Raw genomic sequence first — 13,657 nt, 5'->3', positions numbered from 1 at the left:
GCGCTCCCTCACAGGCTGACTCATGGGTGAAGTTTACAGGTGGGGCCTCTCGCCGCAGACTGCCTGCCTTACCTGAGTCAGCCGGGGCCTGGGCACTGAGCAGGAAGGGCAGGTATAAGAGCAGAAGGCGGAGGTCTGTGTGCGACCGGCCGGACGCCCAAGGACCAGGATGCCCCCGGCAGCAAGGGGGTCTGCCCGGAGCATGGGGTGGCTGTGGATCTTTGGGGCAGCCCTGGGGCAGTGTCTGGGGTACAGTTCACAGCAGCAAAGGGTGGCATTTCCTCAGCTTTCCGGTCAAAACCAACTGCAAGCAAATTATGTGGAACTTAAACCCAACCAGGTAATGTCCCTTTTACATTTTGGTGTGGGATGGGGAAGAGTTCCCAGTTTTGTGAGATTTTAAGTGAGGGTGATGGGTAGGCTAGGGGAGGGGCTGCTGGCTCCCCCTCTCGCTGAACGGCAGTGTTTATTACGGTGTCTGACAGATCGCTCTCCTGTGCTGTTAACCGCAAACCCTATAAACATCAGGCCACCGGGAAATGCCGAGGCAGCTAAGAGTTTGAATGCTTGTGGGATGTTAATATGCTATGAAATTTTGTGCTCTGTGGAGAGCTACCCAAGCCTCAGAACGAGAATCTGATACCTATAAGGCTTCCAGATTCTGCTTGGGAGAAAAATTACCGAAAGGCAAACCCTGAGAATCAGTGAAATCCCTGTTGAAGAAAAGTGATCAGTTTTGTATAATACCCAACAGATGTGCTTCAGTTTGCCCGGCACTAAACACTCATAAATTCTGCTTTCATTCTCTTTAAACTTCCTGGATGGTACATGTATACTCACAGAGAAATAGATTCTATGGCTGCTGGAAGTTTGACAGGGACATAATTTTATCGTTTGTCTTACAAGTTTATTGGAAAAGTTACCCTGAAAAATGATCACCTAAAAAAAGATTAGTTGCAAAACCGCTTTCCTGAGATAATATATTAAGATACATTGATTTTCTTTAGAATAAGTGTTCAATGCAATCTGAATAGTTGAACAGAATTTTATGTTAAATGTGGAGTCTGTGTGCTGTTTACAGAGGTGAGCACACGATTGTATTTCAGTAACTGACAAATGTCCGGAGAGTCACATGGTGCAGTACTCTGGCAGAGTACTTTTCTCTTTCTAATCAAAAGCAAATTAAGATGGGTGATTTAACTTTAATTAGGATAGACCATCTGCCCCCCCCGCCCCCAAAAGCATGTTTAATTAAGGCATTTACTTGGGCATGTTGTCATAAGCAAACCAAATAGATTTATTTATTTAGATAATTTGTTCTTTACCAAATCTGATTCTTTTATAAGCATGTAATGCGATACGTGGTGATAGTGATAAGGCACGTATCTCTGTTTGTAGAGATTGTAGACACGATCACACCATCATTGGTCGAATTTCCTTTAGAGGTAGCTCTCCGTTGTGCTTTCAGCTCAAGAACATTCCTTTCATGCTTCGATTCTCCCTTAGACAAGCCTATTCATATAACACACAAAGTAAGCGAATGCATTCTTTTGCCTACACATGGTCCCTAATAGCTGAAGGGAAAATTATATTGGAAATTATAGTATTGTTATTGTGTACGATTTGGCGTCACTGTACAGTTTTGGAAGGTGCTTCTAGCAGCAACTGGAATATTCCATCCTGGGGTGTGTGTGAGCTTCTCTCTCCCCAGCCTGACCAGGCAGAGACCTTTAAGGCCATGGATGAATGAGAATAGATTCATTTCAAAATTTCCCTTGACTGCAGCTTCCAAGTCTTACAGACGTATTGGCTGTTTAAAGAGATTAGATAAAAGATGATGCCTCCAAGATAAGCCATATAGGAGGTCAGTGAAAAAAACTAGGGACAACTGACTTTGATCAGTCACTGATTCGCTCTGCCAAAATACAGAAAATGCCTGTAATTCTCTTTAAAGACAGAAACCTAAATGATTTTTTACTGGCTGGTTTAAGAATAAATGCTTCTTTTTTTTCTCTTGGAGGCATTTTTTTTGCTAGAATGTTTAAAAAGAAATCAGTTCATTAAAAGTAAACCATAATTCTTTTCATCCATATGAAAGATAGTAATGTATTACCCTGGAGAGAGACAACATAGTGCAGATAGAAATAATCTAAGCAATATTGAACGAGAGGAGACCACACTCGGAGAGGTTCCCTCAAGCTGGGTCTTTGTGTTCAATTGGAACCCAACATCCGTGCAAAGTTCTGTATGAGAATGCAGCCCGTTCCTTTCCCTGGGGTTCCCTGTCGCCCATAGACTGGTGAGCGGCAGTGAAATGGTTCCACCGGTTCTGCCAGTATTGTGTGGATCCCAATGAAGACCCCATCTTTCCCCCTCCTTCCATACTGCTCCCCGGCCTGCCCAAACCCAGACTTGGAGAGGGAATGGCTACCCAAAGAGAACTTGAACTTGAAGGGATTTGCTCAGAGGTCCTCCCCCACCGAGGACTGAGGTCCCGATCCTCTTTGCATTTTCACCACTCCACGCCTCCACTTGCCCACAAAGTGACTGGCGTGAGGAGGAGGGGCACCCCACTCCCACGCTCCCCCCTCCACACTTCCCCGTTCTCTGATTTCCCCACCACATGACTCCCACTCAGGCACAAACACACGCACCTGCCATGGTGTGGAAACACATAGAACCTGCCCCCAAAAGAGCAGTTGAGCCCGGCTAGTATTTGAAAGTAGAAATCCACATACCGACTAAAGGAGAGAAGATTAAAAGGTGAATGCTTGACAGTCAGAATGGTCACATACTTTGGATAATCATTTTCTTTTTTGGTATTGACAAACACTTTGTTTGAAAACTAGGGGTGTAGCCCTGGATACTATCGGGATCACAAAGGCTTGTACACTGGACGGTGTGTTCCCTGCAGTTGCAACGGACATTCAAATCGATGCCAGGATGGCTCGGGAATATGCATTGTGAGTAAATTTTTGCTCTAATGCTACCAGCAGACAATCTGTGTCCCCCCACCCTCCCCTCACTAGGCCCTGAGACATTAGATGTCGGACCTCCTACCAAACCCTAAATTTGCTTTGTCACCGTAGGAGACTCCAGTGTAACCAGGCTGAATTATTTCACACTCCCTTTTTCCTCCATTTCAACATGCGCTGTCACAGAACACCTGTCTGAGCAATTACATTACACTTTAGCTTCAGAATGTCTCTCATTAAATGATAGTAATGGGTAGACGTAGGGCTTAACTCTTGCCAAGGCTTAGTAAATCAGAGCCACTACTTTGGACCCCAGTTTTGTTTGGGTGACAGGAGGCTGTGGGAGAAGAGCCTCGTTGCTGTCAGATGAACAGCAGCTCCAGAAAGCAATCAGAGGAGATGCTAAAAGAGAGGTTTAAGGTCCATCAAACACTCACCCCGATGGCTGTCGAGGCCATGGGTTCACGTGGGAAGACAGGCGAGGGGAGTCCCTGTTGTTTAAGACGTATCTGCTGGAAAGCTATCTCCTTTGGGAATATTTTAGAAAATTCTCCCACAGAAGATTAGATTCTCAGGAGATTTTTCTCACTTTCTATTCTGCTGCCTTCTTCCCTGTCATCAGAGTTCCTTTCCCTGGTAGCCAGGGCTTCCCCAATTAGAAAAACGCACAGTTGCAAGGAAAGGAGATAGCGTGATTCCCCCCCCCCCCCGCACACAGAGCCCCCACTTCTGTGGTGCTGTCTGCAAGTGCGTTCTCCTGGCACAGACTTCCTCCACATTGTGGAAGGCACCTAGAGTGTGTTCCAACTATTTGAGTTCCTAAACTGTTTTAAGCCTGTTCAGCGTGTCCCAGGGAACTGCTTCCTCTACAAGATGGGACAGGCCAGGGCAGGAAATTGTTGTAAAGAGCCTGATAGAATATTCTGTAGGGTTTTAACCTTATAAGTAAAAAAAAAAGAATAAAAGATGTTGGGAAATACTGTTTTCCAGCTCCTGGGTATCCTCATATAATAACTCATGTTTCGTGCTGTTGCCAGGTGTCCTAAAGGTAGACCTTTTTAATGAAAAACACTTGCCATTGAACCACTGCAGAATGTTGAGTCCACTTTATAAAAGTTGCGGAAGAGCAAAGGGAGTTTACTCTGTAGTCCATGTGCCCAGGGAAGGGATCACTAGTGAGAGTCGTAATTCATGTTCTAATCAAACAATAAGATTTTCTTCCCCACGTCCTTCTTTGCGGCCCCGACTTCACTTGTCCCTGATGGCCACGTGGCCTCTAGAAATGACTCATTCAGGAAAACCTCCCTGAGTACATGCCGTTGTGGGGGACTGAGCTAAGTGCTGGGGTTAAAACCGCCGACGTAATCCCTGCCCTCGGCAGGCTTGCTGCCTCCTGGGGGCTGTGTGTGCGCACACGTGCACCTGCAGCTGTGTACGCAGGCACACACGCGCGTGCACAGACATGGGTGCGGCCCGATGGCAGGCAGGGAGTGCTGACACTGCTCTCAGCGTGGCCGCTGCTGGGAGCCTCATTCTCAAAGAACAGAAGTGAGGAAACCAAGCATCTTTCACTATCAGACGAGCCGATTCCTCTGCAGATTGGCCTTCACCTCTCAAGGTCCAGAAGCAACTTTTAAATCCAGGACCCTCACACATGTGCAAACCTCCATGTCGTCTCAAGAATAAACTTGGAAGTTTGAAAAGAAACCAGCCCAACCCTTTGTCAGTCCTGGGGAGGCAGCCAGAGCAGTGGTGTGTCCCGTGGGTGCCGTTGGCCGGAGGGACCTGTGGTGACAGGCTCCCTTCTCTCTGCTGAGACCCCGCCTGTCCCTCTTCTCCTGGCCCGCTTTCTCCCCGCGTGTCGTCCTCCCTCCACCGCCATTCCCCTGCCTTCTGCTGTCCCACTCCCCCCTCATCTTCCTCTCTCTCCCATCTCCCTCCCCCTTTCTCTTCTCATCCTCTTTCTTTGATTTTCTTCCTTATTCTCGGCCCGCTGGAGCCCGTCTCCTCCTGCCCCCAGGATGATTTATCTGAAACTCACAGCTGACCTGGGGCTCCCCTGAGGCTCAGGACCGGATGTCCAAGCCCCACGGGGCGGCCTTAGGGCTCCCTTGATCTGTGCTGCTGCCTCTCCAGACGCATCCCGCCCCCTTGCCTGTCGCCCTCCGGATACCAGCGGCTTCACGTTGCCCACACACGCTGCTGTGCTCCTGCAAGGCTCAGGTTCTGTGTGCACTGATCCCTGTGCCCACAATGCCCTTCCATGCTTCTCTACCCAGCTAATTCCTCTGCTTCTATCCTCCACCCAAGCTCATTGCCTCCCCTGAGGCTCCTCCGGCTCTTCCTGGATGCTGGCACACCTTGTCTTCCTGTTTCCCCATTGTATTGAAGATGTCTATTCACAGGGCTCTGTCTACCCGGAGTCAGGGTACCAGTCCATCTTCACGTCCCTGGTACCTAGCATAGCTGGGCACATGGTTCATGCCCAGGAGATGTTTGGTGTCACATGGAGCTGGGAGGGCATTGCTGTGGGAGTGGATATGGATTCATTCATTCTCTCACTCATTCACTTAGTCACAGTTGAACAGGGAAACCTGATAGGCAGTTGCCTCATGTTTGCAGGACTGATGAAGACAGCTTCCAGGGTAGATGCTTTCAACTGAGGGTGAAGACACTCAGACACTCTTATGGGACTTTATCAGGAAACACAGGTTCTAACCCTTTCTACACTCTTCTTCCTGTACCCCTGGCAAGGATCAGAGCTCAGAGGGTTAGTTGGAGTTTTAGGTGGGTACAGGTGGCTTCACCGCAATTCTTGTTTCTCCCTGTTCTTGCTTTCCCAGTGTTTTCGGCTCAGAACTAAGTAGACACAGGACTAAAATATCTCTCTTCGGGCATGTTGTTTAAAATTGTCACTTGGAGTTATAAAAGAAAGGAAGCTGATGTGGAAAAGTAAAGACATAGTTCAAAAGAACAAACATTTCTGAGAGAGTCAGGGCAGCTGAGCGAAGTGAAGGTAAAGGAAGCCACCAGCACCCTCACCCCACACCCCCGAGAGACTCTTCTGGGGGTCCCACAAAAGTGGGTATTACTTTATATTTTAAGAAAATTAAAATGGTATGCAAATCATGCAGCAATAATATTGATTTATAATAAACACTGAGGCCCAGAGAGGTGAAGGGACTTGCACAAGATCCCACAGCTACAAAATGTTAGCGTGGGATTTGAACCCAGCCGGTCTCTGTTTCATCCTGCCTCCCAGTTGTAGCAGCGAATAGCAGATGGCAAGGCACTTCCATGTTTATTCTAGCACCAACAATGGTTGGTTAGACAGAAAAAACATACAGGCAGTAAAACCGATATCACTCTGTAGTGTCAGTGGACTTGAGTTACAATCGTGTGAGTGATTAAGATGACCATGATCTCGATGGTAATAAATGTAGTAGGCTGTTATTAATTTTACTGTTTTTCTGTCCCAAGAACTGCCAGCATAACACTGCTGGGGAACACTGTGAACGCTGCAGAGAGGGTTACTATGGGAACGCCATCCACGGATCCTGTAGGGTCTGCCCATGCCCTCATTCAAACAGGTACTGTGGAAGTTTGGAAATAATCTATAGAGACAGCTTGGTGGGTGCCTGTGCAGGGGGTGGTGGTGGGAGGAAATGGGAAGGGACTGTTAGAGGGTCTGGGACTTCTTTTAGGGGTGATGAAAATGGTCTAAAATTGTAGTCACAACATTACAATTCTGTGAACGTACTAAAAGCCATTGAATTGTACATTTTAGATGGGTGAATTATATGATCTGTAAATTCTATCTTAATAAACCAGTTCTATTAAAAAAAAGAATAAACAAAAAGTGCAAAACAAAACCAAAACAAAAATAGGCTTTCCAGCTTGTATGCTTTTGTGTATTTCCTGGAGAATATGGGTAGCGGGTGTGGGAAGCTGTCACACTCAGTAAGTATGGGCACAAATACCTCTGACGTATAGTTTCAGGTAGAGATGGGTTGTGCTGTTGATAAAAAGGTTATGTGGTTGATGGCGAGTGAGTAGATTCTTTAAAGACGGGTGCAGGAGGGCTCTGGAGTTGTTGGGTAGGGACCAATGAATGATGAGATGGAGTAAGCCGTAGCAATATCTTAGCAATGATAGTTCAAGGCAAGAGGAAAAAAAAAAAAAAGATGAGAAAGCCCCTGTAATGTTGTGTTTGTGAACAGTAAGAAGGCAAGAGCGGCTGGATTCCAGTGAGGGAGAGAGAGGGGGCGGGGAGATGAGGTTGGCAGGGCAGCCAGGGTTCAGATCCTGTACCTTGTGGGCTAGAGTGAGGCCCTTGGATTTTATCCTCAGTGTGATGGGAGCCACAGGACAGTTCTGAGCCACAGGGTGGTGTGATCTGCATTGTCGCCCAGGCTCCAGTATGGCCAGTGGACTTTGTAAATAGAAAGCTGCCGTGTTCCTTTCACGGGAATCCACGTTCTGTTTGGCCCTGTCTTGGCACCTTGACATAGTCTTGCTCATTATGACATGTTCACTGTGAGCCTAACGAAGTATTAACAGGTAACTAAGTGAAGCAAGTTTTGGTTTGAAAATCAGAAAGATACTGATAAAATATCAGTAGTTCTCGGGAAGAAGAACTTGTGTGGACTGCAAGGCCGATTAATACCAGCCAAGTTAGCGGAGAAATCGGCCAGCTCTCAAAATTACCAGAAGTCACCTGCCCAGGTGTGGAGATGCATGTTTGAAATGCACACCCTGTTTGCTATCTGTGTATTTGACACCCCTTAAACCTGCCCAGTCCTGTGTCTTTATTTGTAAAGGGATCTATCACTTGACACTTGCCCAGACTTGTTTGAACAGACGCTAGAGAGACTGCAGAGCAGCAAGATTTCCACGGGTGCTTGGGGAAAGCTTTTCATCTTTGGCTGCAAAGCATATTATCATCAAGGTCAGCTTCCAGCTTCCGTGCTGCTGAAGTAACGCGCAGTTCCTGAGATGTATTGGCAAAACCCTATTTTTATCTAATTCTCTTGCCAACGATATTAATACTGCTGACAAATGTCTCACTGTCCCTTTAGAGGCGGAACTCTATATCCATCTAATCGGCCAAGAGAAGCTTCCCGAATAAGAATTCTCTTACCAGCAGGTGATCAATGGAGTTCTTGTCAGATTCATGTCAGTGTAATGTTCGAAGGACACAGACATTTCACAAGGCAACAAGGCTTTTTCATGGTCTCTTTGTTTAATTTTAAAAAAGAAAAAGCTTCTCAAATAGACGCCAGTTTAGAACTAAAAGAAAGGGAATCAAAATTCCAACCTGAGTTGAAAAATATGGAAAGCACCAATGACTGTGCCAACAGAGATGGCTGGACCTAAAGCAGGCTCTGTGCTTTAGTCCCTTCTAAAGGGCTCGCAGGACCTGGCCCCACTGCCACTTTTTCTTCCCCGGAGAGATTGTGCCCAGTATAAAAGAACTAGAATAAATAGGGAGAAAAAAAAATTTTTTAAAGAATCAGGACTCTCTGTTCTTTTTTTCTGCCTAGACTTGTTTTATTCATTCCTTGTTATTTCTGGGAAAATGCTGCTGTAATCATCTCTTCCAAACTGAGTTACTGTACTCTGTCTTAAGGGAAGGAATGTATTTCTCAAGCCAAAAATAAAACAAAACAAATGCCTTCAGTCCTTATTCACCCAAATCTGCCCAATGTCAGCTGAAATAATTCATCATTATCTCTACAAGTGTTGATGGGCAACATGTTCTTCACACAAAGGGTAGCCAGACCCTTGGTTTCCAATTTCACTGAAAGCCAAGTTGGATTTTTTTTCTTTGGGCAAAAAATGAGTGTAAAGCTTGTTGGTTTATGTTTTTACTGGGTTTTTTGTCTTTCTTTAAGTTTTGCCACCGGCTGTGTTGTGACTGGTGGAAATGTGAAGTGCTCCTGCAAACCTGGATACACAGGAACACAGTGCGAAAGGTGGGTGCTGGTCCTCCCCCATCTCGGAGGTGGGGGTGGGCAGGCTGCTGCCCACACCTGCACCTGGGCTGTGGGTGGGGCTCTGCTGGGTCGTGGCTCAGAGCTAGGGGTGGGGCTGCTGGTTTCACTGAAGCTGGAAAAAAGTCTCTTGGGAAAAATACAAGGCTGCTCACTTAATAAATCATTAACCTCTTTCTCTTCCTTGTTTTGTACCTATTTCAGAAATTTGAGAATGAGGTCCAGTATATATGTCATGGCCCTATACTCACCAGCAAACACCTCCATATACCTACATACTTATAAATACACCTACATACCCCCACCCCCATCCATGCACACCCCGCATACCCCGCACATCTCTACAAGCCCCGCCCCCTGCAAATACCTACACACTCCCACCTTCACATAAACTCATCCATTCATAGTCCTATCCCCAGTGCTTGCCTTTTACACAAACATTCAGCTCTGCATGCTTCTACATACACACACAACCCTAGCTATTCCAACACACACACCCCCTCTTAATGCCCACAGGATGTTCTGAACACTTGCAGGACAGTCTGTGTCTTCCTCAGTTCTGAATCCCTAGTGCCCAGTATGGTCCTGTTCATATAATAGGTGTTCAGCAGTGTTTGTGAAACGAAAGAATACATGTTACAAAATGGAAAGTAGGTACTTGATTATAAAGGGCCACAGAGCCAAGCTTTAGTTTTTCACCAGCAATTATTTCATGATTAGCTACTGTGCCCAGGGCACTGCCAAGTATTGTGAAGACTATGGAAGGTGCTTGTAATGTAGACAGGAAGATAGCGCACATCTATTTGGAAAAGTAACCGTATAACAAAGGAATCACATGGACAATGTATTTTTAAATTTAAAGTAACTATCATAAAGCCAATACATAACTATTATAAAAATGTTGTAATACAGGTGAGCAAAGAATTAATAAGGCAAAGAACATTATAATAAGTACCTACCCCTACATCACCTACTCATGTGTGCTCACCTACAGTGTTTTCCTAATCATTTTTGCCCACAGAAAACCACTGTTAAAAGCTTGTACGTTCTTACAGATCAGTTCTATATGCAGATTTTTTCTTTTTAAAGAAGTAGATTCCATTTTGCTTCGTGTTTTGACTTGTTTTCTCATCTAATAGTATATCAGTAACATCTTTCCATACCAATAAGTATTCAATGATAGCATCCTGTCAGGTCCAGGAAGTTCCACTGAGTTGCCATAATCCCCCACTATTGGTCTTTGAGATAGTTTTACTGTTTTACAGTCAAAGCAGCACTAAGAGTAAATCCTTTTAGCTAAATATTTGTGAACAAAATCCTCAGCTATAATTATAGAAGTCCATCTTTTGGGTCAAAGTGTAAGTACATTTTTTCAGACTTTTGATACATTTTGCAAAATTGCCTTCCGGAAAGATTATATCTGTTTACTACACTACTGGTGGCAAAAGAGCAACCGTCTGCCTCCGGTGGATGCAAAAATGGCCAGTTTTATAAACATTTGCCAATTTGATAGGGAGACGTTGCATGTCATTTTAATTTTTTTGTTTAATAATTAGATTGGATTTTTTTCATGTGCTTATTGACTATTTGTAAATCTCATTTTTTAAACTACTTTCCAAGTCTTTTACTCATGTTTTCTAGCAGAATGTTCTTTTATTCTTTTATTGGTTTGCACAGATTCTCTTAGAGGAAACAAATCCTTCATACTATATGTTGCAAATATACTTCTCAGTTTTGTTTTTCGTTTGTATGTTTCTTGGTTTTGTTTCTGTCAATCTGAGATACGCATCAGCTAAGTTTTATTATATTTGTATTTATTCTTTTATCCTTTAGGGTTTTGGCTAGTAGTATCTTGCTTAGAGAGGTTATATAAATGCTCATTGGTATTTTCTTTTGGCACTTTGATGGTTTTATACCATACGCTCAAATTTTCATGTTGGTGAAAATTTGGAACCTCGCCTTTTGGTGGTGTTGCATCTCACAGGGCAAATAGGTAAGGGTCAACATGTAAGTTGAAAACTGACCAGAGTTTAAATAACGCTGGCGATCCCTATATCCCATCGCTCAGTAACGCAGGGGCCACGTTGTATGAAATGCACGTGGTGTCTGGTTACAGCGAAACCACGCTCCGCAGGGGGAGACATTCACCCCCGGAGAGGCCCAGGGACGCGAGCCCGGCTAGGCGAAGGAGCAGCAGACTCACAGCCCTCACGTCATGCTCACTGCAGGACGGGCGCTCACGGGGTGCTGGGACAGGCACTCTGGCTGTTTTTCCCTCCTACTCCCATGCTCTCACACTCTTGTCTTTATTTTGCCAAGTACCTTTAGTTGAATTCACTGAAGCTAAATGTGTTCAAAATTTCTATGTAAACTTGGATTTGTTCTGTGACATTTGTTTTGTACACTTTACTTGGTTCTGGTGTCATTATCACTCCTGCATCATTTCTGAAACTATAAAATGGCTTTGAATATTTGATTGAGCAAGGCTCCCCTTGGAACCCTTATTTAAATTTTTCCTGGACCATTCTATTATTTTTATGGATACCATTTAGAAGAGTTTCACCAAATTTCAAAAAACAGAAAACTAATTCAACTGGATTTCATAGGAAGGCAGGGCCCTTGGGGTTATCTGAGACATTTTGTGGACAAGGTGAGACTGAGGGAGGGCGAAGGAATGACGAGAACCAGGTGGAGCTGGAAGGTGGAGGTAGAAGTCAGCTCAAGTCAGGGAAGTAATGCAAGAAAGCCCACGGGCCTAGTGGGTACCTGCCTGGGTGGGAGGGCGGCTGCCTTATTACGGGGAACACTGAGCCTTGGCTAAGGGTCTGGGCACTGTCCTGTGGCAGAAAGGAGTGATTCAGGATTCTTTTATTTTTCATTTCTGCAAGAGGAACGTGGCCTGCACTTGCCTCACATCTATTGTTCATTCTTTCTTTCAATAAAAAATGTATGGCGATCCTAGTTTACGCCTGCGCTGTGCTCAGTGTTAGAGACACAGTAGCCGCCAGAGCACAGGCTCCGCCCTCAAGGGTTTTACAGTCCAGTGGTGGCCAGACATACAAGTGAGCGGATAAAATAGAGAGAGAACGTGGCTGGACTAGATCAGGCTGCATCTGGCCTCGAAGGCTGAGGGACAGAAGGGGCAGCTACCCCAAGACAGGAAGGACGGGTGGGGTGGGGAATGGGGCTTGGGAGGGTCTTCCAGCCTCTGTGATTTAACACTCCTGGGACTCCCGCCTGGGAGAGGCCTCCTAATTTACATCCCCTGATGGTTCTTCACAAACAGTGAAGTGGAAAACCGCACCAGGCTAGAGGAGACATCCATCTGGCAGGCAGCTGATTAGAGAAGGGAAATTTTTAATTAACTGTTTTCTTAGCTTATGTCTGTTATGTTTGATGTCTCGAGAAGGCACACTGCTTAAAAAAAAAAAAAAGAAACAAGCAAACAAAAACTTTTTCACAGGTTAATGCTATTTTATTGTCAAAATTTTTCATTTGTTAAACATTTATTGAGCAGTCACTCCGTGCCAGGCTGCCAGGCACCCTTCCAGTACTAGTGGTTAACTGTGTGATGATAAAATGCAAGCCCAGTGGAGGGAGAGGTAGGAATCTGTAGGAGCTGGCTTGGCAGAGGGGGAGCTGCCAGGCTGGGGAGTGGGGGTGCTCCCAGCTCGTCCCACGCTCCGGGGCACGTTTCTCCCTCGTCCACTCAGAGCCACAGATGACAGGTGTGTTCTCTGCCCTTTGTTTGTCATACCAATGTCATCTCTGAAATCAGGAAGTTTTACTTCGGTCCATTGTGTTTAGCCACTACCATAAAATGAGAATAAGGGAACCAGTTATTTCTTGTAATCGGTGATGAATGCTTTGCAATAGTAAGAAAGAAGCGGAATCAAGCTTCCCGAATATTTATATAACTTTGAGATAGTTCATAATTATGTATCTTTTACCTGGGAAGATTAAATATAGGTGAGGCATCTAAAAAGAAAGTATTTCAAACAGAGATCTTTTGTGGAGTGTGGATTGTTAGGCAGGATACAGGGCTGGTCACTTCAAGTAAAGCCCTGTTACCATGACAGCTTGCCTAGTAGACTTGGATGAGCCACCGCGGCTTAGTTACCTTCCTGATAATTAGGAAATATATGGGTTTGCTGCCTCCTATCTACCTGCTGAAATGCAGTAATTCCAAGTGATACCAACTATACATGCACACCTGTGTACAAACATTTCATCATGCTTAAATGGTAGTAGGTACCTTTTGCTGAGTGTCTATTTTGTGCAGGCAGTGTACTAGATTCTTTACTATGTTACCTTTTATCTTACATCCATCCACCAACATAGGCATTGTTAGTACAGTTTTTCATTCATTTATTCATTCAACATATACTTATATCTGATACCTAACGTGGGTCCAGCCACTAGCCCAAGTGCGAGGGATGTTATCAGTGAGAAAAACAGCCAGAAAGTCCACATCCTCATGGAGCCTGTGTTTTCATAAGAGGAACAGATGCAGAAATGGACACCTGAGGGGTTAAGACACCAGCCCTAGATTACACAGACTGTGGTGGAGGCGGGGCTCCCGCCAGAGCTCCCTGATTCAAACCTGTGTCCTTCGATGCATGGCACCAGTGTGTCCGTGGGTAAAGCTTATTTAAGTTGCCTCAGAGTTCCTTGATGAGAAGCTTAAAT

At 45.1% G+C, this 13,657-nt stretch overlaps 1 protein-coding gene across 2 annotated transcripts in view; it reads left to right on the top strand.

The window, feature by feature from the left end:
* The window catches only part of LAMA3 (laminin subunit alpha 3), a 197,451-nt gene that overhangs the window by 132,356 nt on the left and 51,438 nt on the right, over positions 1-13,657 (top strand). Inside the window, exons 1-4 of one of the 2 annotated variants that reach the window (XM_064481539.1) lie at positions 152-340; positions 2,850-2,963; positions 6,456-6,565; positions 8,870-8,950. In XM_064481539.1, the coding sequence (XP_064337609.1) occupies positions 170-340; positions 2,850-2,963; positions 6,456-6,565; positions 8,870-8,950 (476 nt within the window). In that variant the 5' untranslated portion in view covers positions 152-169. Of the gene's footprint in view, positions 1-151; positions 341-2,849; positions 2,964-6,455; positions 6,566-8,869; positions 8,951-13,657 lie in introns of those variants that run through there. The other variant, XM_031439059.2, reaches the window with a different exon arrangement.

This window comes from Camelus dromedarius, chromosome 32 (assembly GCF_036321535.1).
Source record: "Camelus dromedarius isolate mCamDro1 chromosome 32, mCamDro1.pat, whole genome shotgun sequence".
NCBI classification, from domain to species: Eukaryota; Metazoa; Chordata; class Mammalia; order Artiodactyla; family Camelidae; genus Camelus; species Camelus dromedarius.
This window is presented reverse-complemented; position numbering and strand designations above follow the sequence as displayed.